At 39.8% G+C, this 27507-nt stretch overlaps 1 protein-coding gene across 9 annotated transcripts in view; it reads right to left on the bottom strand.

Annotated features, from left to right (window-relative positions):
* Window positions 1-27507, bottom strand: part of ryr3 (ryanodine receptor 3) — a 110990-nt gene that overhangs the window by 53158 nt on the left and 30325 nt on the right. For 8 of the 9 annotated variants that reach the window (XM_071467778.1, XM_071467772.1, XM_071467774.1 and 5 more), the window contains 29 exons: window positions 25654-25753; window positions 25233-25326; window positions 24738-24812; window positions 23269-23425; window positions 21496-21660; window positions 19844-19965; window positions 19576-19756; window positions 19229-19364; window positions 16990-17085; window positions 16597-16715; window positions 15254-15387; window positions 14765-15006; window positions 13457-13649; window positions 12659-12875; window positions 11847-11951; window positions 9641-9744; window positions 9049-9132; window positions 8691-8850; window positions 8347-8491; window positions 7671-7876; window positions 7065-7239; window positions 6364-6572; window positions 5835-5998; window positions 5548-5596; window positions 5256-5416; window positions 3886-4048; window positions 2728-2814; window positions 1878-2104; window positions 602-814 (listed from right to left, as the gene is read on the bottom strand). In XM_071467778.1, the coding sequence (XP_071323879.1) occupies window positions 602-814; window positions 1878-2104; window positions 2728-2814; window positions 3886-4048; window positions 5256-5416; window positions 5548-5596; window positions 5835-5998; window positions 6364-6572; window positions 7065-7239; window positions 7671-7876; window positions 8347-8491; window positions 8691-8850; window positions 9049-9132; window positions 9641-9744; window positions 11847-11951; window positions 12659-12875; window positions 13457-13649; window positions 14765-15006; window positions 15254-15387; window positions 16597-16715; window positions 16990-17085; window positions 19229-19364; window positions 19576-19756; window positions 19844-19965; window positions 21496-21660; window positions 23269-23425; window positions 24738-24812; window positions 25233-25326; window positions 25654-25753 (4283 nt within the window). Of the gene's footprint in view, window positions 1-601; window positions 815-1877; window positions 2105-2727; window positions 2815-3885; window positions 4049-5255; window positions 5417-5547; window positions 5597-5834; window positions 5999-6363; window positions 6573-7064; window positions 7240-7670; window positions 7877-8346; window positions 8492-8690; window positions 8851-9048; window positions 9133-9640; window positions 9745-11846; window positions 11952-12658; window positions 12876-13456; window positions 13650-14764; window positions 15007-15253; window positions 15388-15579; window positions 15667-16596; window positions 16716-16989; window positions 17086-19228; window positions 19365-19575; window positions 19757-19843; window positions 19966-21495; window positions 21661-23268; window positions 23426-24737; window positions 24813-25232; window positions 25327-25653; window positions 25754-27507 lie in introns of those variants that run through there. The other variant, XM_071467779.1, reaches the window with a different exon arrangement.

Here is a 27507-nt window from a genome sequence, read left to right as displayed (position 1 = left end):
GTTGATCAATACCCATGACTCAGCAATTACCCAACTAGCTGCTGAGATGCTGAGTTCTCAAATTCTTTGTGGCCTTTGTGGAAACAAAACTCTTCACCCACAAAGATGTTAACAGTCTCCACTTAAAACTGCCTATTCAGTGGTAATGGAGGTAAGCACTATGTATTCAAAGTAACATTCATAATGTATGATTTAGCCCAGTTATGTTTATCTGTAGTTAAGTTGAGAATTTATTGGCATTCACTACAGACACATCACAGAAGTGTTATTAAGATTTATATGGGATATATATATATTTGCTTTGTGGTCCTGTGTGCCCCTCTATCACTTTAACAGTTAATGGTGATGGAGTTGACGTTGTAATAATTCTATCATAGATCATCATTAGATTATCTGATGAGTAAAAATACTGCCAACCTTTTTCTCTTTTCCGTGCATTAAAGTGGAGAAATATCAAAACTTGCAGCACTGTAAGCTTTTATTTCATATCACTGATTGCTGCATTTATTATTTTTACCACTACAATTTCTACTCTTCCATAACTGAAATTTAGAGAAATAGGACAATTTTCCTAAAACAAGTAACTGGCAGTTCAACACACCTGATGAGGACATTGTAGAAGCCGTCTCTGAGCATGCCAGAGAGGTACTGGTTGTCGATGGTGTAGAGGAGTTGTGATTGGTCCAAGTGGCTGCAGAGGGCGTGAGCTACACGAGTGTTTCCCAGGGCACAGAGGGCACAGTATAGCTTCAGAGTGTGGTAGTGGAACTTCCTCAAGTCTTCATGCTCAGATAACTCAAGGATGTCCAAACACCTGGAGGAAAGATGGGGAAAGAATACGATAATGGAGAAGCAAGGAGGTCATTTACACTTCAGCAGTACATACTAGCTGGCAAACTAAAAATTCAATACTGTTACCACAGCATTTACTTGAGCAACTCAGCAATATGACGTATAAGCTGTAGCATGATATGAATGTGTTCACCATCAGACTGTAGCTTTGACATCACGGTAACTATCCCTTTGACTAGCTCTCTGTGCATTAGGTCACTGTCGAAAATGCGCACAGTGAGAAGTACTGGATTCCAGTAAGATTTGGAACAATTTGAGTCTTTTGAGTCAGGTATTTAATTCACTCCATACAATTTACTATTTAATAATATATATTGATATCATGATCTATAAAATTACACAAACACTGGTGGAAAATGTCATCCTCATGTCCTTGATTTTGGTATAGAGTGCTTCTAAATACATCTACTCATCAAAAAGACAAAAGTTTACCTTTCTCATCTTTAACATCACAAATAAATACTCATATAAAAATCCTTATAACATTGATATTGAGGCGTTAAGGTAATTACAATATTCAACTAATCACAGCACATAACCAGTCATTGATTTATGTTTTGTGTTACACAGGCCAGATTTCACATTTGCACCTGGAGACAGGAGAGGAAATTTATACTGACAACACAGCACCAGGGAGTCTACTAATCATCTCAATGATTGTGTTCCATATAGTAATTAATTACCAATGTATTCAAAGAATTGCTTTTCATTTAGTAATGTGCATGAGATGTCTACACCAGTTGTTAATCATAATTATAACAGCAGCAAGGTAGCACTCATGGAGCCCACACTGCTGACCGATAACTCGTGATTATACAGAGCACAGGATAACAATGTAGGACAGAGCTAGTCAAAAGTCTGAATCTTACGCTGAGAACACTCTGCCTGCATCTGTTCACAGTGGCTGTATTTTTTTGTTTTTTGTTTTTTTTTATGTATTCTTTTCTAGTCTGTTCCCAGCCTTACAGGTATGTGTTTGTATATCATAAGCTCAAATCTAACCATTCTTTATCCTTGTAGCACACCTGTTCTCCTCCGGTATATGAACAGCCATGATCTGCAGTTGCTCCAGACACTGGACCACCCAGCCATGCCTCTCGCTGACCCGAGCAGTCTCCACACTGAGGAAGGTGTTTGGCATCCGGCTCCACAGGACAGCCACAATGGTCTGCACGTCCAGTCGTGGTGGGCACTGCGGCACCGGGTTCCTTTGCTCACTCCTAAATATGGCTGATGAGAGCGGCATGGCATCCTGGAAAGAGAGAAGGAAGAAGGCAAAGAGAGTACAAAGAAAATATAATATTAATTAAAGGCAAACAATATTAACCTGTGGATGGAGCATGTGTTTCCTGTTGTAATATTCAACACTTAGATCCTTAAATCACTCCTTAGTGATTTTGATATGTGGTGCTTTCAGTTCCAGGTCTGAGGTTTATATATATATATATATATATATATATATATATATATATATATATATATATATATATATATATATATATATATATAAATAAAAACATGCACTTGGATCATTGTCTAATTACACCCACTACTATTCCCATAATGATGGAGTTTATTATGTAATTAATGATCGCAAAAACTTCCTATATGGGTCAGTAAGTCAAAATAAGGGTCTGCTAACCAGTGTGTAACTACTGAGGATGTGTGACATTAAAACAAAACAAAAAAACCTGCTAGTTGTTCTCTATATTATGCTGAACTATTTATCAGTGAGGGAGGTGAAGTGTATGGCCAGGGAATAAGTTAAGAGAGAGTGATAAAGAAAGTGATTTTATCAGTGTAAAAATTGTTCTACACTATACCACTATACAGCGCATCATGTTCAATGTTGAGATTAGGGGGAAAAAAACAAACCTTGATCTTGACAAATTCAAACTGGAAGAGGTTTGCACTGGTGGGGCGCACAAACACAGCTGGGAAGAGCTTGGTATTTGGCTCCACCTGAAAACACACAAAGCTAAGTTATCCACATCGCATACTAACTCAATCCATACTATGTTTTCAGAAGATTCAAAGCATTTAACAATGGATGTAAAGAAAACAAAAAAAAAATGCTGCAACACTGCCTGATGGAGAGTAACAGTCTGATCCGTCCTGAACTGAACCCTTGAAATCTAAAATTTGTGATATTGTTATTTTCTTTAATGAAGCCGTCATACTCAAATTGGCAAATTTGACAAATGTCAGACGGTGTTTCATGTCTAAGTCGATGGATTAGCTGGGGTTTTAAATGTCAGTTCAAAGAGTATTATATGGTGTATTGACAACCACCTCAAACAAAAGATAAATACAAAGAGAGAAAAATACAACATGCACTTCGATGTGGTAAAAGGACAAGAAGCTTTTCATCAGGGTAAAAGCCTCTCATTCCCCTCAAAGGGCTTTTCCTTTTAAAAAATGCCAATTCACAACTAAATCAAGGAGTGACAGACGACAGAAAAGGAGACAAAAACAGAGATTAAGAAGAGAACAAGACTTAGTTGATAGAAGCTTCTCAAGGAATCATTTCAATGTCTAGTCAGGTATTCAATACCAAGCGTTAAAACCTGAAATCAGCGAGGCAAGACAAAGACTACTGAGCAGATGTCTGTCATTGTTATGACTCTGGTATTGAAAACAGATGAGAATTCAACTGTTTCCTAGGTGCCTTTCTGCAGGTCTAATTTACTGCAGTGCAAATTTGTTGCGTTACCTCAGTGGAAGACAGAGGGGAAGATCTTTTCAGTGCGTGCATGCAATACAAATATATCTGAGTGAGTGCCATTTTTCCGAGATTTATCACAACAAAATTTAGTCAGTCCTCAGTCTCTAAATGTAATAGACTATGAGCTGAGTGTTGTGGTGAAGTAACCCAATCCTTTTGTTTTTGCTTTTCAGATGAATTAGAAAACAAAACTGTATGTAGGCCTACAAAATAACATACAATAATGACATGCTTAAGTTTATGAGCCTGACTGCCCTTGTGCCTGAGTCCTCTGTGCTCCACTACTGTGCTCTGTTATTCTTATTTACCTGATACGTTGTAGATAGCTCCTTTCCGTTGGCAGTGAAGGAGACGAGGCCAGTGGCCAGGTCAATCAAACAGCCGATCTCCAGGTCAGAGTTGGAGCGGCTGGAGGAAGACGGGCCAACAGCGTCTGCTCCACACACCATGTAGCAGTTACTCCTCTGGACACTGCAGCAAAACAAGTAGAAAATAAACTTGGCATGCATAAATCTATGTGAATCTGAAGATGCACAGGACAACAATATCTTTTCATAATGTCCCACATTCATCGATCTGTTTTGACTTGTGACTCTTGGCTCATTCATATTCATTCTATTACTCACAGAAGCTCTCCCCATTTACTCCCCTGAATACCGACGGAGGACGGAGACTGGTTCATAAAAAAGATAAGTCATGTCTTGTCTTTGCTTCGTCAGCTGAAGAAACAGTCATGCCAAGGTCAAACTATGGCTTCTAAGAAATATGGAACTATCTGGTAGTATAATTTGGTATGTAACCTAAGTCCCTTCCCCTCTTCCATCTTTACATCAAGCACCACAATTCACCACAAAGTCATTTAGAGCCATGTTCAGAGGGTGATTGGTCTGCTTCTTTATCTATGAAGTCTTAATCAAAATTGAAGGCAACAATTTTATCATCAAAAAATAAATCATTTTAGTAATTTACTGATCTAACTTGTGATTTGTTGTCTCAAATTAGTAACATAAAATTTGTATTGGGCAGATGATCAATGTGAACGTAAGACCATGATTCTGATTTAAAAAAGTTGACATTAGTAATGTTTTGTTCATTTACAGTCATTTGCTAATTGCACAGAGCCTGTGAAATACCACACAAGAAGAAGAAAGAAGAAGATAAACAACAAGAAGAATAATATCGCAAAAAAACTTTGGGTTTCTGTACAGCCCAAATTGGATTCCCTGAAAATACCACCACATAGCCATTAATACATGTCTCACATTATTACATTTTTTTGCAACACTCTGTGCTATCCCGATATAAAGAGTCAGCTTAATAAGTTTTACTTTGAACTTTGCCTTAAGCACACTAAGACAACAAGAAAAGCATTGCAGAGAGAAAGCAAAAAGTGATGCAAGGGAGTGAAGAAGGTACTGTGAGAAAACCCCAAGTATCACAGGGAAATGTAACTCATAGCGTCCTTATGGGCTCTGTACAAAATAAGATTCACACTGTGGCCCTTAAACGATATTAATTTACCTTCTCTCTACCGTAAGATGGCACATATTTGAAATTCCCTGGTATTCCCTGATTTCCTTGGAGAACTGAGCAAATCAGCTGACTCCTCATCTGTACTACAACGAAATTTCATTTGAACTCATTAAAAAGGTTTGAAAAGAAAAAGCAAGGTGCTTGCCTCTCATGGACTCGTCCCCTCTCATCTCCCAGGGTGACGGTGACTGTTCGTGTCTTGCTGAGGCTGAAGTTCTTGCTGTGGTAGTGATAGTCTGGTGTGACCCAGCCCACCCACACCGAGGCAGGGTCCTGTCCAGCAAACACTCTCACTGAGTGGTAGTACTGCCATAAAAAAAGAGAAGGGGGGGGGGGGGGGCACAGAGTACAACTGGTTATTCTTATTGAACAGAGTGGCCATTCATAACAATATTTCATAGATGTCATGAGTATCTTTAAGATTTGGAATGATTTACAGTTGTGATGCTTCCATAGTCAATAGTTCCATCTTCTTTTGGAGGATGGCTGCAGACACAAAACACAGCAGCAGGTTTTAAGAACAATAAAATTCCATCTTCCCTTTTTTGTATAGCAGTTCCCAGGCAGAGCAAACAAAACTGTGACTAAAATGATCAGATTCATCAATCTGACACGGCTACAAGGACAGTCATTGTTGAGGAAAACAATTCTACTGCTGTTCCTTCATAATTACATTTATTGGCATCACTCCCGCTGCTGAGACAATGCAGCGTTGATGGCTGACCTGAGTTTCAGTGACTCGTCCAGTAACTTGTCTGCAGAGTAGAACTCTACAGGCATGCTCAGTCTACAGTAGACCATGTCGTTGTTGCTGTTCTGGGTGCCAAACGTCTTGTGGGTGACCTTGAGGCAGGGAGGGCTGTCCACTGTTCCATCGATCCTTGTAACCTGAGGAATTAAGAGAGACAGGGCGAAACAAAACTCATAGGAGAGAAGCAACACACAACACCAATGTGTCCATCAGCCCCAGCTGCACTATTCATTATGGCTACATTTGCATGCATAGATTAGGCTGGCATCTAGCCATACTAACATTTCTGTTTGGAGGCGTCCAGGAAGCTTAATTTCCAGTCTTCTTCTGACTTTTTGTCCTTTTATCTTTATTGGACAGACTTACAGTCTTGATAAATACAGTAAGGAGACAGAGATGTGGGGAGGGCATGCAATGAAGGTCCCCAGCTGGAATTGAGTTTTGATAATCACTACGTAAGAATCCCTGATCCAAAAATGATATAATATTAGAAATACTTTACCTCAACATGCATGTGGTTCTGGGGTATGTTGAAAAAAGTGGGCAAGCGCTTGCTGAACCACATGGTGATCTCTCTGTTCATGTTGACAGCAAAAGGCTCAAAGCCTTCCTGGAGACCACACATGGTGTAGTACTTAAAAGTACTGGCATCCTTGCCCAGGTTCATGCGGCCAATCTGAGACATCCCCAGACTGCACACAGGGATGAAACCTGGAGGAAATGAACCACAAATATCATGCACTTGTGCTTTCTACATGAGAACATATTGGTCTTCTCTGAAGTATGACATATCAGACAGTCATCAAACCTTTCTCTGCACTGCTTCCCCTCAAGAGCTACATTTAATTAGTCTTTCCAGACTACTTTCAGTGAACTGTCATGTATGTAAGCAGAGTTTGTAAACTGTCTATACAGCAGAATCCATCACAAATCAACTGTAAAAATTAATTTTAATGACTTAACTATATTCCTATGTGACTCTGTCTTGTCCTGAGGGATGGTTCATTTACAGAGTAATGGGCCAATGCCACAATGGACTTCATTAAATTGTGTAATCATTTGCATTTTGTACTGTTTTTTTTCCTTTTGCCTTATGCTAACTGCCAAGCAAACCTTGTCATACCTCTGGAGATCCTGTGGAGGAAACGCTCACAGAATAAATGAATTAATTAACAATAAAGCCCACAAGTATAGAGCCCTCACCGTCCTCTGTCTCAAAGTCAGCGAAGCACAGCTCAGAGCCCTTGTTGGTGATCAAGAGCTCTCCGTTCAGGGTGAAAATCATGGATTTATCCTCCATGTTGATCATGCAACCAACTACGTCGCCCTTTTTCCAAGGATGTCCAAAGTAGCGGCTGCCAGCATGCATTCGTCGACCCTTAAGAAATTAAAGGAAATAAATCCCAGTGTTTTTGCAAAATAGGCTGAATGATTATACTGCTAAAGCATCAGTGAGCCAATAAATGCAAGATACAAGTTGTCAAAATACCATGGTAACAATCGATAATATCTTGAGTGCACCATTTTAGTAAATTCGTAGCAGCAAGCATTACAACATTAAATGCATTACTTCATGTTCTACATTTCATTTTCTGTTACTGTTTGAATCAGTATTGATCAGTTGCATCAGTGTTGATGCATATGCTACTATCATGTTTTGGTTTCTAATTAGTACATTGTTGTCTATCACTTTACATTAAATCAAAACTATAATTGTGTCCATCAGAATTCAAAATCTTTCACATAACTTGCTGTTAGTCATCTTACCAAGTGGCAAGATTAAAAAAAAAAAAATTACACAAGGTTTACCCTGTATCCATCGAAAACAAAGGCTTGGTCGTCCACTCCCAGTTCCACATCAGGTCTGCAGCCCGGTCTGGCCCAGCCAACCCTCATGTCACCCCCAGTCACAGCCTCAAACTCAAAGTACCATTTCCCTGTTTTCAATGCATATGTCTGCTCCACACGGAAAAAGCGAATGGTCTCAATGCTCTGATCATCCACCACATGGATGGCTATGGCCAGGGAGAGACAGGGAAAAATAAGGCTTTAATGTGATGGACCAACATTAAGTTTTGCAATGACTGACCAAATAAGCAGAGGTGAGGAGAGTTATTATCATTTGTTTGTACTTGTTCTCAAGTGGAAAAAATATGTAAAACTATTCTGTGCAATAACCATAACTTCCTAAGGTGTAAAAATAAACATTGTTTGACAATGCCTCTGCACTTAATGTAGGGGCTGAGCTTATTCCTGCATGTCAGAGGACTAAGCACACCCCTTAACAACAACATTTATATGGTGTTAACTGGAAGCCATATTTATAACAAAGAGCACTGAACAGTTTTCATAAGCCAAAGTTAAGAGCACTCAGAACATAGAGCATGTGACTCTGAACATTTCACATTATATGATTTATAGTAGCCAAATTTAAAATAGGAGTTGATAGGCTTGTGTGCCAGCAGTGTCAGCAACAGGGTCTCACCCTCCTGGTCTGGGGGGTCGATATCATATCCATAGCCAACCATGGTCCTGATGGCCTCTCTCAGACTGTCTCTGTTAGATTTCTTGGTGCGTTCATCCAATAAAGCATATGGCACCAGGCGAGGGTTACGCCTGTTCTTCAAATCCTGACCCAAACAAAGAAAATAGAACACAAGAAAGGAAATATGTTAGTAGAATATTGACAATTATTTAGGTACAAATGAATCAATTAAAGTAATCTGGATTCACATTAATTGCTGATGTAATAAATCCCTTATTTCTGACTTCTGACTATTTTCAATTCTAAAGCCAGTTCCTTTCTCAGTGAAAAAAAAAAACATTTACCTGCTGGATGCCATAGGTCCATCCTTGTTTAATTCTATCTTTGGCCCACACGTTGTGTGCGTTTTCGGCCAGTTTATCAACTAGAACCTCCTGACCTGCATTCAGTTTCACATCAGAGAGGTCCAGTGGCGCAGGCTTATATCCATTAGACATCATGTAGCTGCGGATGATATAACATGACAATATCAAAGGATGAAGATGAAGGTGCAGCATCACAACATCTACACTGCTTCAACACTGTTTTTGGTCACATACTGTATATTCTGTAAAATCACAAACTTATATATTTCTAAGAAATGACAGGATGTGCAGATAGAAAATTTTTACGATGAAATAAACTTATAGCAAGATGTCTTACTCTTTGGGTAGTTTGATTTTCTTCAGATCGTCCTCAGCGTGAACATTGACCTGGGAAACATGGCATCCCAGTGCCAACAGGGTCCTGAGGACAAAAAAAATATATCAAATGGAAAGAGAGATAAAGACATAATGATATCAATACTCAAGCTTTGTTAGATGACTATGTTTCAGCCTTACACAGGCAAAATCCATTGAGAAACTGCTACATTTTTAACACAGCTCATTAGTCAGTGATAAATCGCAGTCAATCGATACAGTAACACTCTGTCTTCAATGTGTGGATCCACGGCAGTTGGTAGTAGTATGTAATTGATGAACTCCATAACCAATTTAAGCTTGCTGTAACAGGAAGACGCTTCATTGAGCCAAGCCAAATGTTTCTACAGTGAGATGACTCAGTAGTTGGCTCAAATAAGCATTGGACTCAGGATTTCTGAAAAATCAATACTGGACTTCACTCAGAAGATGCAAGTCATTACAAACTCTGCTTTAATCTTAGCCTTAATCTCCTCTCACACAGCATTCTGCAGGGAGCAGTAGCAATTCCATGAATAGGTAATTGGATTATTAAGCAAACTGCCTGGCCTTACTTAAGTGTTTCACTAGACATCTGCACATTGTAGTTCCTTTCAGTTTCAGGCAGCTTGGCGAAATCCACAAGGCAAGGGTGCTGCCTCTTGTTGTCATCACGAACCTGAATAGAAAGGAGTCTTGTGTCATTACTCATATCTCACAATAACAGCAACAACTCAACAACTGGATTCCTTTTATTTCCTTTTATTTATTTATTTTCCTTTTAATTATTACAGATTGAAAGGCAATAACACTCCAAAGGTAAATATGATTAATCGTGACTTGATATTCAGAAAATAAAAATACTGTAACAGGAGCTAATTCTCTTTGCAGTGGATGTTGGCGGATTCACTTTGGTAGTGTTTTCCACTTGGGCTACTTCAAGCCTCAGGTGTTGATTTTTTAATGAAACCGAGACAAGCCTGAATAAGCTCAGAGAAGAGAGATGCAGTGGTGAGAAGCTCAGCTGTCTGTGAGAGAGTCGACTGAGAGAAACTTACTGCTGCGCCCAGACTCTCAACAAGAAGCTGCCAGTGACTATTTTTTTCTGATAATGCACTAACTACTGTTGACAAAGGTTAAATACAACTGAGAAGCACAAAAGGTACGAGCAATATATATTAAAGCCAAACACTCACATGGAAAATAATGAAGCCATATACAACTTCATTATCATCCTGTCTGCCAAGTATCTGCCACTTGTCCACTCTGTCTTGGATTCAGTACAACATGACTTTGAGCTGATAGCGGCTTGTTACAGCAAAATTAAATACCAAGCAGCTGTTTGGACCTAAATGTTGTCCTTAAACTATAAGACCTGGGTTAACCCCCCCCCGCCCTTTAGTGGAGCTCTCTCCTAGTCTTCATTAATGTGGATGTCATACTCTTGGACTGTGAGACACTCATTAAATTTGTTAAATGGCCGCTGTGGCAACGGCCTCAGTGGGAAATCATTCTGTGATAACCACCACAGTACAAAAGAGGCAGCGTGTGTGATCAGACTTCTAACAGTCTGTCTGTTCTGCAGTGAACAGGAAGAGTGACTGGCAGTGAAATGATGGGAGGGAGTTGGAGAGAAACAGTGCAGACAGGGAGGATTAAAATATCTTCACACGTACTGGACGTTAAACGCAGTTAAACACTGAACCCTAAACTACATGTTTGAGCATCCCATTAAAAAATAAGCAGCTTTCCATCTGACATACAAGCTTAATAATTACAAAATCATTTACATTGTCCTGACTGGGGTTGACAGTACAGACTGTTGTCAACAAGTCATATTTTTGCTGCTTTTTAGTGTCTTTAAACCTCCAGTGGAATTTTGTCAATTTTAAAGACCATACTGAAACATAATTACATACATTGATACATTTCTTTTTTTTTTTTCATTAATAGAGTTGGTTTTCTTTATTTCTTGTCTGTTTTTTTTGTTTGTTTGTTTGTTGTTGTTTATTTTAAATATGGATGTTTCGGGGGATGAAAAAATGTGAAATAAGATTACAATAAGAAAACAATAATAAAAAAGTCCATGAATAAATCTTGATTATAAAATCATATTTGGACAAAACTCTATTTGGACTCTATTTTCTACTGAGGTGCTGAGTGATTTTTGCTCCAAGTTTGTCTCTGTTTTCTATCACATGACACATTTACTGAGTTTTGTTTGCTGCAAGAGGACATTGTACACTGAAAAGGCTGCTAAGCAGTGATTTCTTAAAGCCGGAAACATGCTTTTGAATGTTTGGGGACACAATGTCCATATGAAAACACCACTGAAAGAAACCAGCTATGCTTCAGTGAAAATCATTAAGACAATCTAGTTTTCCTCATTTCCTTTCTTTCCTTCTTTGCCTGAAAGCAGGAAAACCACCCAAACTGAACCTGTCACAAATATTACTCTGGGTACTTAAATACATTTTACTACTAATTCCTGTTTACACTTAGCTAAGCATTTGATACTGTCTCCACCACTGAGCAGTCTTTAACAGTATCTACATGGAATGTAAAAAAAGGCCAATATTACTTCAATATATCTCTAAATTAAAGCAGCAGCTGAAACCTGACTACTGTCATGTAGCTCAATAGGATGGAGATATGGGAGTTAATGGAACATTAACAAGCATTTTACTAGAGAGGGTTGGAGTCGATCTCTGTAACTCACTGTTTCCATATACACCCAGTGTATTTTTATGTGTTGCATGTGATGAGGAATAGCAGGTTTACCTTGCCATAGGTCCAGCCCAGTTCAATCTTGTTCATCGCCCACAGTTCATGGATGTTTTCTGCCAGCTTGTCCCGGACGTTGTCCAGGTGAGGGGGAAGAACAATCTGCAGAGAGAGAAAGGAAACAGATGGTGCAGTTGGAAGATAAAAAATGCCAATGGGCCAACAAATGAAAACTGCTCTCATTTTTTTCCCCTCACTTTGCAATTGTTATATTCCTGGGGGATGTACAAACCCTCACATTATTTTGGCTTTGTTTAATTGTTAAACTCAGGAAAGTCTGCACCTTTTCTGCATTTATGCTTCAGAGTCCCTGCAGTGCTGAATGTCATATAACCAGTGTGTAACACAAACTGAATGAAACCAAATGGCTTAAATGTAACAGGACTTATTTACACACATTTATTTATACAATTCTATAACTTAAAGGTTCTATATGTAACAGAGAAAAACTTGACACTGGTTGCTGTCAAGTGAACTGCAGTCAGCACACCCTAAATGACAGACACAGAGAGAAGTAAAAACTTTTTTGACCGCTGAGTGACCTATCAGGATTTCTCCTAGTCATCCTGATGGCCAGTGTTAATGTTCTGTCATCGTCACAAAAAACATCACTACAATAAATTTGTAACACTGTATTTGGAACCAACGATGTTCAGGTTTTTAAGTTTTTAGATCAAGCCTTTTAAAGCAAGAGCAAGCCAACTAAAAACATGTCTCTTATTATACAGTATAATGTATTACAATTGTTTCCAATTTTTTCACCTTACATTCAAAATATTCTTTCATACATCCAATGGTACTATCCTCACCTGGGTGGTGTCAACAGGAGTGGGGATGAAAGAAGCCTGAGAGAGGAACTTGGTGGTTCCCAGCAGATCACGGACTCCATCATGGTCTCTCTTGTACTCCTTCACAGGCTCCACATACATCTTCTCTTTGGGCAACAGTGCCTCGTAGCATGGAGAGTAACCAGCAGGTGGCAGGAACTTAAAATCTCCGTGGCGCCCACCCAACAGGAAACGGACCCTGAGATGAAAGTTATACAATACATCATAATCATGTTACATAATTATATTATGACTCTTCGCTGTGGGTATTTTAAGAGTTTCTTTTTACTTTACTTTTTCAATAAACTTTGAAACCAGCACTTTTATTTCTACTCAAACACAATTTCAACATATATCAGTCTACGCTTTTGTCATTACATAACACCATGGCTGCAGTAAAGCCACCCAAAGGCAGGAAAAATCTACCTTCTTATGCTGACATACATGTTTCTGTCACAAAATCATTTTGTACTTTGTAACAGATAATATTAATCGGATTAAAGTTATATGAAGATAGGTGGAATCTTTAAAGGAAAGATCTGTTTTCTTCTGAAATCTTTTCTTGTATGGTTATTTACCTTATGATTATCACTGACTGGAGGTCAGTTCAGTAACCTTTTAATTCAACACTACATCACTGCCTGACATATAAAACTACAAGGGCTGACAAACTGTAATTGCATCTTAAGTATGAAAACACCAGCAGCAAAAAATTGAACCAGCATTTCTGTTGGGAATGATGCTTCATCTTGTTTTCTAATTATAAATGCAGAGCCTTACTTGACACCTGCAGAGAAGCTGACAACAGGGAAGAAGAATCCGTCTGTGTTGAAGTCCTCGAACATGCCCTGGACAGGCTGCCCGTTGATCCTGAAGGACATGCTGGGAGCGCCTAAATCCAGACAGCAGCTGACCACATCATCTGAGTTCAGCAGGTGCTGGTTAATGGAGGCCACGGCCCTTGGGATTCGACCTGGACAAACCGGGCAGAAATTGAGAGTGAGAATGGATGGCTGTTTGAGTTGCAAAGTCATTGTGAATGTAGGGCAGCGTGATTGGTGAAGAGAAGAGAGAGGGACAGAGATGGGTGATGGGGGCTTTAAAATGGATGACATGAAATAAATGAGGGACGGTTACAGGTTTTTCAGTAGATTTAAAAAGGTAGGGTTTTGAAATGGATGTTATGCTTTCAGGGTGAGAGCAGAGACAAGGGGGTAGTCAAAGGACGTAAAGCCCTAAAGCACCAAACTAACAGTTGGCCATGTGAATACATACTACTGACTAGTTTTTTCCTCCTATGCAGGTGGAGATTGGGCTTTGCAGTGTGGCCAAGTGCAACTTAAGATGTAAGGCTTGTCAGTCAAAGTCCTGTGTATGTGAAGAAGTGAAGGAGGGGGGAGGGAACTACTCAAAGAGGAGTGTCAGGTGGAGGTTAGATGGAGAAATTTTATAGTGCTGTCCGTGCTGTGACTTCGTCCTTCACTATGTGGGGAATGAAAAAAGTCCATAAGACTTTTTCTTTTTGAACTGCACACAACAACTAACCAGGAATTGCTTCAGTGCAATGATGCAAATTACAATAGAAATATTTTACCAGCTGTAATTTAAATTATTGATTTTTAATTTGTTGGTTTGCCACATAGGAACCTTTAAAAAAAAAACAAAAAAAAACACCAAAAAGTTTAAAACTTAATTTATGATTGAAGGCCATTAAAAGTTACATATTTCTCTGTAACATGTAGTTTGGGAAAAAAACATCCTCAGTCAATTCTTAAGAGTTTAACCAAAAAAAACTGGCAGGACAATATGAGTGTGTAGTTTTCACTGACAGTGCCAGTAAAAGAGTCAGACAACACAACAACTGTCACATCACATTTTGATTCAAGTGTTACTCAACTGTGATTTATGTCTGGAAAAATGAGATATCACCCTTTTCAAACAGATCCCCGACCACTTAAAACCAGTGTAAGAAACAAAAACACTGGAACTGGATACTTCTATATATACACAAATATGCCTATGTTTTCCAATCTCAGTCACCCTCATCTACTGTCTGTTAGTAGTAAAACATAAGGCTGAGATGCCTACCTGACCAGAGGTGAAGTCCATCAAAGCTGTAGGAGTACAGGTCATCCCCGACACCGTTGCCTCCCCATCCCTCTCCTCCACCAGGGTACGGAGCGTAGCCTTTAGTGTTGGCCCAACCCACCCTCAGGTGGGTCGGTTCTCCGGTGACAAAGTGGTCCACCTGGTCAATCACTAGCTCGAAATACCACTTCTTATACTGAGCTGAACCTTCAGCCATGCCCAGAAAGATGTTTGGTCTCATACTGCAGGTGAAAGAAGAGAATGAAGTAGCTGGTATGATGCAGAGTAGTAGTTCTTCTGAGAATGATGAGTTATTAGAGATTATTCTGATGAATCTAATAAGTCATACATTCTTATTTAGCTCCTAAAAGTGGCACCGTATTTCCTCTCACGAACCAATTGAAAATGTCAGATGTTTGACCACATACATATTTCAAAGTTGATGAATAAAATCATGAAGGATGTATCAACACGTTTCTCTTTCTTTACCTCTGAACATCATTGACCAGTCGTGTCTGAAGCAGAAGGTCCCTTTTGGGAAGAAGGTTGTCACAGATCAGATTCTGATTGGCTCTCACTGCCACCCCGTTACAAACACAGAGGGAACACAATACATCCAGAATCTGAAAGACAGACAAAGACTAGATAACGATTGTGTCAGCCATTTTTTTATTGCTCTTTTGTTTATAAATGTGCTGCACAGATACACGTGCATTCACAAACCCTGATGTGGAAGTCCACATCTTATTTCTCAGTTACATTAAAAGCTACTCGATCAGATTCTCTGTGAGCTGCAGTGCTTGTAGCATCGAGACCTGTGCCCGCAAGTCAGCAGGGCCGTAGACTTCCACCTGTCACTCATGATCAACAGCTGTCGTTTACGAGGATGTCCTTTCATGCCTGTACAATTTATGAAGTAAATATTAAGAGTCTGTGACATTTAATCCTGCATGTAAAACACATGACTGGAATGTCAACAAACACAAGACAAACACAAGTCATTTGATATGTGGCCCCAGTCACAGTCATGACAAAGATTTAAATACATTGTTTTTTTTAGCATTCCAGCTTTTTAGCTCAACTTTTGTTCAACAAAGTTTTATGAACGAATATGTAAATTCTATTTCAGGCTCTAACATCTGTGTAGTGAGTTTAGCTTTGTTGTTGTCACCCAATAGAGAGGGAAAAAAGGATTCGGAGGCTCAGACGAATGCTAATGTCTGCCACTGTGAGATTTGCAGTCAAATTCTGTTTTGTCTTCTGGGATTGCACTTGAACTTAAACAAGAATAAAAAGCAGAAATTTCACCCAAATAGGATTAGAATTAAGAAGAAACCTTGTGAACCCCCCCTGCATTTTACAAAACAAATTTACATTTAAAAATATTGCTGGAATCACTAGTGGTAGGAAGCTTTGTACACGATATATGTATTTTACAGCTGGGTAGGACATATTTTGATTTACCAAGGCAAATTCTTAAGTTCAACAAGTTGAGATTCATCTTTTTCAACACCAAAATATGACAGGTAGTTACCATCATGTTTCTTAGCCACAGTGGCAATATCCCAGTAGGATACAGTAGCATCAGATTTGGTACAAACTTTTTACCTATTGACTAGTAACACCCTGCTACTAGTAAATGTCAACATGTTACACTTAACACTACACTTAGCATAGCGTTAGCAAATTTCTATCTCTATTTTTCTTCCATTAAACAGTGTGTTTCCCTTTGTTTTTAGCCTCACTTGCTGTTAGCATGGCAATATTGTTAGACTTGCTATCTATGGCGCTATCAAACTGGATCAGTAATAGTTAGTCATATTTCTGCCCACCTTGTGGTTGCGTCCATGCTTGTAGAGCAAAGAGATGATGGATTTAATGTGCCCTCTCTGGATGATGTTCAGAGCCTCTGGGCTTTCTACCAAAATACAGTGGAGGACTTCCAGGATTCCTAAGAGGTCACACAAAATATTTGTTATCATCGGAACAAATGTATATTAAATAGAACAGATCTTAGCCTCAGTGGAGCATTTTTTTCTGACACTCAATGTAATGTTATCAGGGTTTGGAGCTTTTTCCAAGCATTCAACAGAGGATCAGAAAAAAAGTCTTCCCCTTGATACCTAGATAGATAGGTACTTTATTTATCCCCAAGGGGAAATACAAATATCCAGCAGCTCATTATGGAAACGAACATTCCTCCCATGATAACCACAAAACCACACCTGATGATGATTCCAGTCTCTCCAGTTTGCTGATCAACCAGTCCAAGTTGCGGGAAAACTGGGTGCAGTTGTTCCTGTTCCCACGAATCAGTGAGGCTGAAGAGAGTAAAAAGTTTTAGAAGGTTTCATGAAAATACGCACAAGGTTAACACAGACATGAATTATATAATTTGATTAAAGGTGTAAAATTAGATAAAAGCAGCTGACTGGAATGGATGTTGCAGACAGTTTAAATTTTAATGAAAAACATCCACCATTTTCCTGTGAACATAAGATCGTTGTCTGACATCTTCGGTCCACAGGTGGATATTAAAATCCATTAAATCTCTGGAACCACCTGACACCTACTATAATGAAGTCTTTGTGATAGAAAATACATGTGATAGATTTTGAAGCCACAGTGAAGTCAGGAACTCTATGCTCTACAAAAAGTTGAGGTGTCTTCCCATGTGCCCTTTCTCTGCCATCGTGGTGACATTAAGAGGCCTCCTTATTACTTTACTATCTCATTTTTCACCATTAGGATTCAGGGACACCAGACAGATAATGCCCCTGAAACAATTTAACTGCACTTTGTGCCAAAGGAGCAGTGATGGGTGTCCAATCTCCTTAAATTCTGCCTTTTCAGGAAAGCTGTCTTTCAATACAAATGCATGAGTAAACCACATCACAAGGCAAGGTCAACATCCACTGTTACGGATGTGAATGTGAAATTAAAAGTCAGAGACAGAGAGGAGAACCTAAGGCTATTTCAAATGATGGTTACATTTGCATACACTGCAGTAAGCAATACAGAAAGCAGAGGTTTAAGTCATAATCATTCTTGCAACATATTAATGAAGGTAACCAAATGTGAAACAGGTTGCTTTTGAATCTAGGATCAACAAACCCATCTCATTATAAAAGTTGTGCTGGTCCTATGACTGAAACATGCAGTTTTTCCACTTCACATAGAATAAATTATATAAATCTAAATAGACCCCATATCTGTAACTGCTTATACATGTCTACACAATGTCTTAAAAGACACTCTAGTAATTTAATAGCCCCTGAAAAACCTCATGCAGTGACGGGCAGGTTTATTACAGGACCCTGTGACATCACTAGTGGGTGTGGTTACAGATGCAAAAGAGCACACTTCTAAGTAACATCCAGGGGTGTGGTCAGAGGTGAAAAAGACTTGAAACCTTTATTGAGAGACTGTTTCCTCATCTGCTGTTCCCAAGGTCAAGAATGATTTTTGCCCTGGGGCACCAAAACCAATGATTTACAATGATGGATGAATTTAATACCTATGTCCTCATCAACAATGAACAATCATCAATAGGTAAGCTGACCACTTGGATAGTCAACTTACACTTAATAAGCATATATCTTACTTTAAAACAGATCAGCAGAGTTTTTATGGTGAGCAGAGGAGGTCAGGACAAACAAGTCCGCTTCACAATTCATCAGGCAAAACCCGCTTTACCTTTACATCCTTGTGGGTCACCCCTCCATGGGGGAGGTTAGAGTGTACTCCAAGGAGTGTATTTATGGGTTTTGAGTGTGTGTGTGTGATGTGTGTGCATGTGGGGGTACATGCTGGGGAGGTGATGATGAATATAAGGACAGTCAAGGTGAGCCGAGGGGAAGCTGTTGATGGGAAAGCTCCAATGACAGCAAAACAAACCACCTAACAAAAAGTTATCCAGAATAAAAGTTTTCAGGGTCAAATCTTTAGTATTCATGACTCAACACAGGCCCCGACAGAACACAATAACGCCAGCACCTGTGATGGCTGGCATTTTGTTAATGATGCCATCATTTCTTCAAATATTCAGCTGAATGCTTTGTAATGTGTCCACACTGCTTTGAGAGAAGGATTTGACCTAGATGGAAGGCAAGCGGACAATGCACAAGAAGCATACAAGAGTTATTCTGTTTTCGCTTCCCTCTTCACTCCCTTGTCACAAATAATAACAAATGAATGTCATGTAAAGCCTGTCAGCAGCTGTGAACACAGATGTGGCATACAGAAAACAAGAGCAGTGGAGGGAGTTTATGGAGGAGAAAGAAAAGAAGAAAGGAGGAGAGAAAAACAAGGGAGATAAGCGTAGAGTGTGAAGCGGGGGGGGGGGGGTGTTCAGTGAAGACACTGAGGGAAGATTAATACTGCATGTCTACCCAGGGTCAACAGCTGACAGCACTGACAGAAGATGTGTATATTTCATGTGATCCATCACTCAGGCCTGCTTACCCAGGAGCTCATAGAGGAGGTTGAGAATGTCCTTCCAGGCAGCGCCTGCCTCCTCGCCAGCCATCTCTCCAAAGTGGGCAGCACTGTTGTAGAGGTTCATTCGATCAATGCATTTGGATAAGAGGGCCAGCATACCCTGACAAAGTAAAAAAAGCAATGTTATCGATATGAATAATCTGAGATTCATCTCACGATACCAGAGGCATATTCCTTAAACTGCCTTCTAAACTGAAGCTGCTGCAGTGGGTAAAAGAACTATCATTTGGCTTATCAAGGATTTAAATTATCCTCACATAGTAACTTCAAAATCAACATAAGCTTGATGCCTCCACTTTATCCACTCTCACCTCCTCTTTGAAGAGGTCTTGACGTTTGATGAGCGAACGGAGAAGACACTGTTTCTCCTCATGCTCCAACTCTGAGTCAGGCTGTTTGAAGTACTCAATCAGGTCGTTCAGCGTCTGCAGAACCTCTTCAACATACCCAGCCACAGCCATTGAGTCGCCGTCCGCAGTGCTGTCCAAGGCTCTGGAGGGAAGGACAGGGAAGATCAAAACTTGAAATGCACAAAGCAAAAATTAACATTGTGTAAGTGCTTTGTCACCCTGTCATTACTTGATGAAGTTGGTGAAGAGAAATGTGGTGTTGCGGATGATGCGCGCGGCCCGAGACTCCTCATGCTGACAGCGCTGCATGGTCAGCCCATCGTCCATGTGTCCCTCAGTATGTAGGCATGCCTAGACCACAAAATACACACATTTTACTATTCCAGAAGGAACCACATCAACAACACAATCATATTTATAAAGCAACAATACAGCCAGGCATCAATAAATGTCCATTTGTCCAATCAGACTTGTCAAATTTGATCTGTAAAATATCTGAGATATCTGTGCTACAAATAGGTGGGTGACAAACTTTGTACACATTTTTACAGCAACTGCAGTTAACGAAAGATACATAAAAACATAGTAATAACAGCCTGGTTTCATCATTGCTCTCTGATTATAAGGTAGAAAGTTTCAGCAAATATCATACAAGATATTGACCCAGATGCTACATGTATAAGAGAGGCCATTTCAGGATGTGATGGAAGTGTGAAGTGTGAGTCTCCTGTAGCTTTGGTGTCTACACCATCACAGCTCAGGGAAACCTGACTCACTGTAATCAGACAGCATGATCAAGAAGAGGGAGGGGGTGAGAGGATTTAAGTGTAGACTAAGCATCACCTCCAACATGTCAGGTTCATTGGCCTGATGCCAAGGCTGCAGGGACTGCCTGGCACCAACACGAGGTGGCGTTCAATGTCCCTGGAGCCGTGCCCAGTGATGAGCAGTGTTCGTGTGCCACCCTAATCCCCCCCCGTCTCACCCAAAACTAACTGTCACCCTCCACGTGGCCCATTATCACATTTAAATGGGTTGCTACATCATTTGCACTGGTGGCGTCAGGACAGAAGAGTTGTGTCGAGGATGTCCAGGGTAGACAAAGATTTAAGTAAAGAGAAAGGTAAATATTTGCAGGGGTGGGGTAGGCGTAAATGGCCATACAACCCACTAGTTTGACTGGGTCTAATTTAGTACCATGCACATAGGCTTCGAGGTGTTACAGACCAGAAATAGCAGGCACTCCAGACCTTACATTTAACATACAGGTACACAGATGACAGCTATGATATACATAGTCATTTCTATCACTATGTAATTGCCCAATGATTGATTTATAATAATACAGCCTGCAACATATTCCTAAAAGGCGAGTATGTCCTGAAGACCACAGCTAATTGTGAATTACTGGAAAAGAGACCAGGGTGGCTATATTGTATATTTTTCTATACATGCTTTTGTCGGATTATTTTGGATTATTTTGTTTAATGGAAATCTTTAACTTTGCCAGTTTCTGATTGCAATTCTTTTGAAATCATTGAGTTAGACAGTAAATCAACTGAAATTCTGACATCTTAATGCAATAACACAACATAACTGCAGGTTTTTCACACAGTAAATGTTACATCAAAAGGGAACTATATGTCTTAGCCTAAAGTTTTTAAGTGACCTATAAACTGCAACACAAGGAACCATCTGAGAACAAAAGCACAAGAACTACTTCGACAGGTATCTGTTTTCATGAGTGAATTTGGATTTTGAATTCTCTAAACTAAGTGGGCCAGGCACTTGTATTGTAGGTGCATAGCTGAATCAAAGTGTATATGCAAGTAAATGTCAGTAAAATGTGAGTTTCATCAAGAAGGTTTTCATCATATTTACCCGTCTTTTCAGGGGTCCTAGACGAGACGATTTGGCATCAGGTGCCTGGTAAGACAGCCACAGCCCTGACGCCACATGCTGGATGAAGCAGACAGAGTCTCCATACTTGATCTCTGCGACTCCCATGCCATCAATGTCCCTCTTTGGGCCCGAGTCACCCTTTTCCTATATTGGTCACATTGAGAAGCAAATACCCACATTAGCAAATGCACACACAGAGAAAGAAAGCTGATGCGCACACACACACACACACCCCAACATACAGACATAAAAATGTGACAAATGAAGATACATTGTGCTTGGATGTTAATCAGAGAGGCAGGTTGAGGAGAGTGCATTCATTGGTCTGCCGGGAGGTTGCCGCCGACCTCATTAGCTCTGCTACGTTTCTGGCTCAGGAGAGATGGAGCAATGCATCTGATTGCATTGCAGTCGACAGCAAGTAGCGGGAACATATTAATGCCAATGTTCAACATGGCAAAATAATGACCTTTTTAGATACTGGAACGACCTGCCACTGGGTTCCGTGTACAGTGCATGGAAGGAGAGCATTTCTATGTAATAGAGTATATTTATTTTTTCGAAATAACATGAACCCCCAGTAATCCTAAAAAGCCTGTGGGTCCTGCAGGAATAGTAATTACTGAGGGCAATTACACTTTGTTGTAAGGCGTGGGATGGGTTGGAAAATTGAAGCCTCAGAAGTGGACAGTACTCAGGGGGATTTTATACAGTACCTGTTGCAGATAAAAGGATATCTACAGGGACACAATGGTGCTCTGAAGGTGACTCATAGTATTGTATTGTTTACATAGCTGCAGCTATTCTAGGGCAGGATAATAATGTAGGATTACTTATGCAACAAACAGTAAATCCAGAAAATCAACTATAGATGTTTTCACAAATTTAAGCCAGATCCCTACAGGTAAGTGAAGTTCAACACAATAATGTACACACAAAAGCATTAGCATTAGTATTGAGACTTATCCAGGTCTAATAGTGACAACAGATTTAAGTAGAGGCTTTGCAACAGTTAAAGGAGAAAGTAATTGCCTTTTTTGGTATGAAATTAGATTGCGATCACTGATCTTGTGACAACTGCACAATTTACAAATGAACACAATATATCTAAGCATCAGTAAAATGTCTATTTTCAGTCTGTATTTCAAGTAAGCCATGTGCTCTTTTCTCAAAGTTATTTTTGGAAGCAAGACTTTATTTTTGGAATACATGTTATTAAATCACAAGAACTGAGACACCCCCAGAGTGAGAGAGAGTTCAAAACAAAGTGTGGGATAAAAAGGATGAGTAATTAAGGAAAAAAAATAAGCAAAGGCAAATGAAAGAACACAAAGTACGTATCCTGAAAATGCCCCAATGGATTACACTGATTCTTAATACTGTAGTTGTGATGACAGTGTCCCCCACCTTCCCAACTGAAAATGGCTATAACCCAGCAAGCAGCAATTAGGCCAGATGATACCATGAATGCTTTCTCCAGCATTTACAGTGCTGTCTACTCAGCAGCTGTGAAAAGGTCAATTTATGGTGGCGAGCCATGAGCTCATTGAGAGCTTAGAGCCCCATCTCAGGAGTCTTTGAGGAAGTGGTCAGGGGGAAGATACTTTGAAATCCTCTTTTAATGAGGTAAGTTGACCAAGAGCATTTATTTACATTAACACCCAGGGCAGCTTGTAATCAAAGGGCACATCAGAGTGAGTTATAAAAATAGAATAATTAAATTATATTTGTACAGGGATAGGGAGCACTGACCTTGGAGGCCCTAAAGCAGAAAGCAGTGGCTGTGGTGTCAGACTTTTCCCTGTCGTGCAGGACCAGCCCACGGTCCTCGGTCAGGGCCAGGTAATGACCTGTAGAGAGGTGACGAAGCCTGAAGGCCTGGCCCCACCGGATGTGGCTACCGCTCCAGCTGAACACAGAGAACTGGTGTCACAAACTTTAGATACAATACTGAATATTCAATGTTCTTCAACACCAGAAACCTCACTTTACTGAATTTAATAATCATAATAATAATGATCATATCAATATCGATCCTTATCAATCATATCAATCAATGATCATTCAACAATGATATAGTTTTCTTGCTATTCTGTTCCTCAGACTCTGGAACTGCTCTGGAGTAGGACCAGGTAACAAAGCCCAAATAGCTTTGTTGGTACTGACCGAAAGGTGTAGCACAGAGTAGCAAAAACGCTCAAGTACTGAGAGCTGGCATCAAATGTCTTGTCAGATTTTAAGCCCCATTTACTTATTACTCAATCCTATTTTTAATTACAGTTTTGTTGGTTTTAAACTGTTTAGGAAAAGTCCTCTGTGACTGCTTGCATTTAACAACATTCAGTATTTGAAAACTTATTTTGTTAGATTAAAAAAGAAGTTTGTGAAAATTGTTTATAATTCTCTCAGTCAGAGATCAATAAAGTACTGTTTAGGTACTGAAAATTAGTTATCATGTTTATTGAAGAGAATTATCAATACCCAGCTATATTCTGGATGACCAGTTCAGTTAAACTTCCAAATCATGAATGCTGACTTTGTGAATGAAAGAAAAATTATGCCACTGATATACATTTATTGTCATGTGGGCCAGAATTCCTTCTTTTCTGTTTAAAGTAAGATTGATGGTGCTATTTCAAGCTAGTAGAATATTGTTTGTATGTTTGTAAAACATATCTGCAAGCGGGATGAGTACATCAAGTGAGAAATAGACAAGGTTTTTCTTTATTGATGCAGTGTGGAAAAGAAAATACTGTTCATTCCTCCCTAAGCTGAAAAGGAGAATGTGTGCCTTAACAGATGCACCTGTGCCATTTCAAGGTGTACAGACTCTGACAGGCAGTCCCAGTGAGAGCTGGCAGACAGTGTGACTTTGGGGGGAAATCGCGTGGGTGGCAAGTTAAAGAAAGAAAAGAGAGGAAGAAGAGGGGGGATGATAGACACACAGAGAGAAGTAGATTGAATGGGATGGTAAACAGAATTTCACTCTACCAACTAATTTGTAGTGACAGCTCAGAGCAAAGGGAAGTGAGGTTTGTATATGACCTACAGTACAGTAGCTGTGACATTCATGCATAAAGAACCAATTCTTTTTATTCTTCATGAAGGCATCCCACTCAAAAAAGACAACTTCTCCATATATTTCTGAGAGAAGTCTGTGTCAGGGTTTTATGTTATTTACTTTCCTGACTGTATTTTATTCAGCGTGTGTATGTGTGTACCTGATCCTGAGAGGCTCCAGTCTCCACAGTGAGCGGGCTCTAGACGCTCCCTTACCCGCCTCATAGTTGACGATCCTGGAGGCAAAAAGACAGAGGAGGGGGCTGCTGTTATTTCTGAGTCTTTCAAGTCACAGTGGAAATAAAATAACCTGAAGAGTTCCTGCTACTGCTGCTGCTGTTGTTGCTGCTGTGCTGGCACAGGGAATACCAACACTGCTCAAGCATTTGGACAAGAAATTCTTCCGTGGTTGATTGACATCTTGCAGAATAGCACACTGCATCTCTATTTACCTTTACTAGTTTATTAATTCATCAAAGAACACACAGGACACAAAGGATGAGCCTTATATTGTTGTCACTATGCAGTTGTACTGCACTGTCACTGTTTTGAGAACTACCTTAATATGCACTTGACCATCAGCTTGGCCCCGAGTAACTGTTTCAGAAAAGGACACTATCTCTAATTCATCATCCTCAAAACTATTACCCACTAACCTCTGCTCCTCCTCACTCTTGTCGGCTCCAGGGATAGTCAAGCTCTCATCATGCCCATGACAAAGACGCATCACATGTCCACCAATCAAAAACCCTAACAGGACAAAAAAAAAATTGATTATGCAGAAATTCTCTATTATGGTTGTGTTTTTGTTCTCCAACCATACAATGAAAAAAGATAACATGGAAACATGTAAATTTAAAGACTACATCATAAAAAATAGCTTCTTGAATGATTCATGCAAGTGTGGGTTTTTGATATTTGGTCGTTTTTCTCTGCAAATACTTTTTTCCTTATTGCTTACATAATCAGAAGATCATTAAACATAAGACATTTTTTTAATGTATTCCAATGTCCCTGAAAAAACATGGATAAGATGAAGTTGGTATTGTGGTTGCTGCGGTCACTGCTGTCACTTGCCTACAGCCATGTTGCCGGAAGAGCAGGTAGGCTGGACATTCCACAGAGTTTGCATGAAGGAGGCATCAACCTGGATGTTGCCATTGGAGATAGAGAGGTGCTGCAAGAGAGAAGCAGGTTACACAGGGCTTCAGACAGAAGGGTGGAGACACCCAGTAAAGTAGTTGTGTTAGCAGGAGGGAAATACAGATAAACACTGAGATTCAGCAATTCTGCACAGAAGAGCTAGATGTCCTAGTGTTGGCATTTCAAAAGAGATTAAAAAAAACTTGTCTGTCCTCTGGAGCTGCAGTGTTATAACACTGTGGGCTAAAAAGCAGTGCTGTATCAGTGTTTCTCTATGCAGCAATGTCCAGATAATACTCCACAATAATTCCTTCCAGCAGAATCTCTTAGAGCAGCTCCCATTTCCCTACAGGCAGGATTCAGAGGCGAGTGGAAGTTTGAAATGATCCTGGCCTTCAGCTACATCCTCTCAAGAGCTGATGTGTTAATTGGCAAAAATATGTTAATGTACTACAACTACAAACATCCATTTAGTGTTTTTATTAGTCTCGTATGGTGTTTCAAAAATGCACAGTATACCATGTATTTCAGTGTTTCAGTGTGGATTCTAATTGTATAAAGTCTAACTTTTTGTACACTAGCTTCTAATGTGATTTTTTGTTACTGACATTTGAGCACTAGGCTTGAACACTAGATGCAGAACAAAAGGAAACTGCTGACACAATTCGGCCAAACTGGACACAAAGACACAAAGCAACAAACGCCTACATCCTAAAGAGAAGCCATGACGAAGTCTGTGATTGTTCACAGTAATTGAGCACTGATTGCTTTTGCCTGAATTTCTGTGTCCCATTCTTCAAAAGCTGATTTTCTGTCGGGGCAAATCAGGTGAAGATTTCCCATTGGAAAAGATGAAAGTCTGGCTCTGAACCAGTTTTGCTTTAATTGCACATTTCCCTCCCTGAGGGGCCAGAGCAGCCACTGGAAGTCAGCACTCCTCACTCCACTATGCCTGGCACGTCTCTGTCCCTCCCTTTTGCCATTTCTCTCTCTGCCTCTTCTTTTCCCTCTCACTCTCCCTCTTGAAAACACCCTCTCCTCTCTCTTTACCAAGTAAGTTAATTGAGGTTGGGTGTATAGCTGTGCATAAGGGAGACAGCATTAACTCTAAGCTCATCAGTCAGATGGATGCCATCCCTAAAAATAATTTTCAAATGCACAGGAGGGCTTTACAGGTAATCAGATTTCCATTACAGATAGGAGAGTAAAGTTTTAAAGTTTTCCCCTCGAATTGCCTTGTCACTCTGAAGTTGGCTAGAGTGAGACGGGTATCAGAGCTATCTGACAGCTATGAAAGTTTCCAAAGTGCCTTTTGAGAAAGACAGTGAACCAAAGCAGATAACTAACTCCAGCTATGTGGGGCGAATAATCTCGAAAAAAAAAAAAAAACACAACCCTGCCTTTATGCATTTAGTGCATTGTACAATTCTCGTCCAAGTTTAGAGGCAGACAATTTTGTTCTGACATGAAAACATTTGGGAGCCCCAAAAACAATAGAGCAAATTTGAATTAAGTGAGATCTGACAAGAAAACCAAACAAAGGAGAATGAGAGATGATACAGTCTGCATCAAAAACAACAGACTATCTGATGTATCTGAAAAACAGTAAATATTCATGAGAGAAAAACCTTAACTTTAAGTGAGAAACTGAATGGACACTTGCTGATTTAATAAGAATTGTTTGTGCTGCAATTAAACCATCATCTTTTAAAACTGCATCTTCTTTATGTTGTGTGAGTTTAAGACAGACTATTCTCTGTTGATGATGCTCACCTGTAACACTGCTTT

This window comes from Trachinotus anak, unplaced genomic scaffold (genome assembly GCF_046630095.1).
Source record: "Trachinotus anak isolate AG129_WGS33_773 ecotype Australia unplaced genomic scaffold, CSIRO_AGI_Tana_v1 ptg000031l, whole genome shotgun sequence".
Taxonomy (NCBI): Eukaryota; Metazoa; Chordata; class Actinopteri; order Carangiformes; family Carangidae; genus Trachinotus; species Trachinotus anak.
The sequence above is the reverse complement of the archived record's forward strand: the minus strand, read 5'-3'. Positions and strand labels throughout refer to the sequence as shown.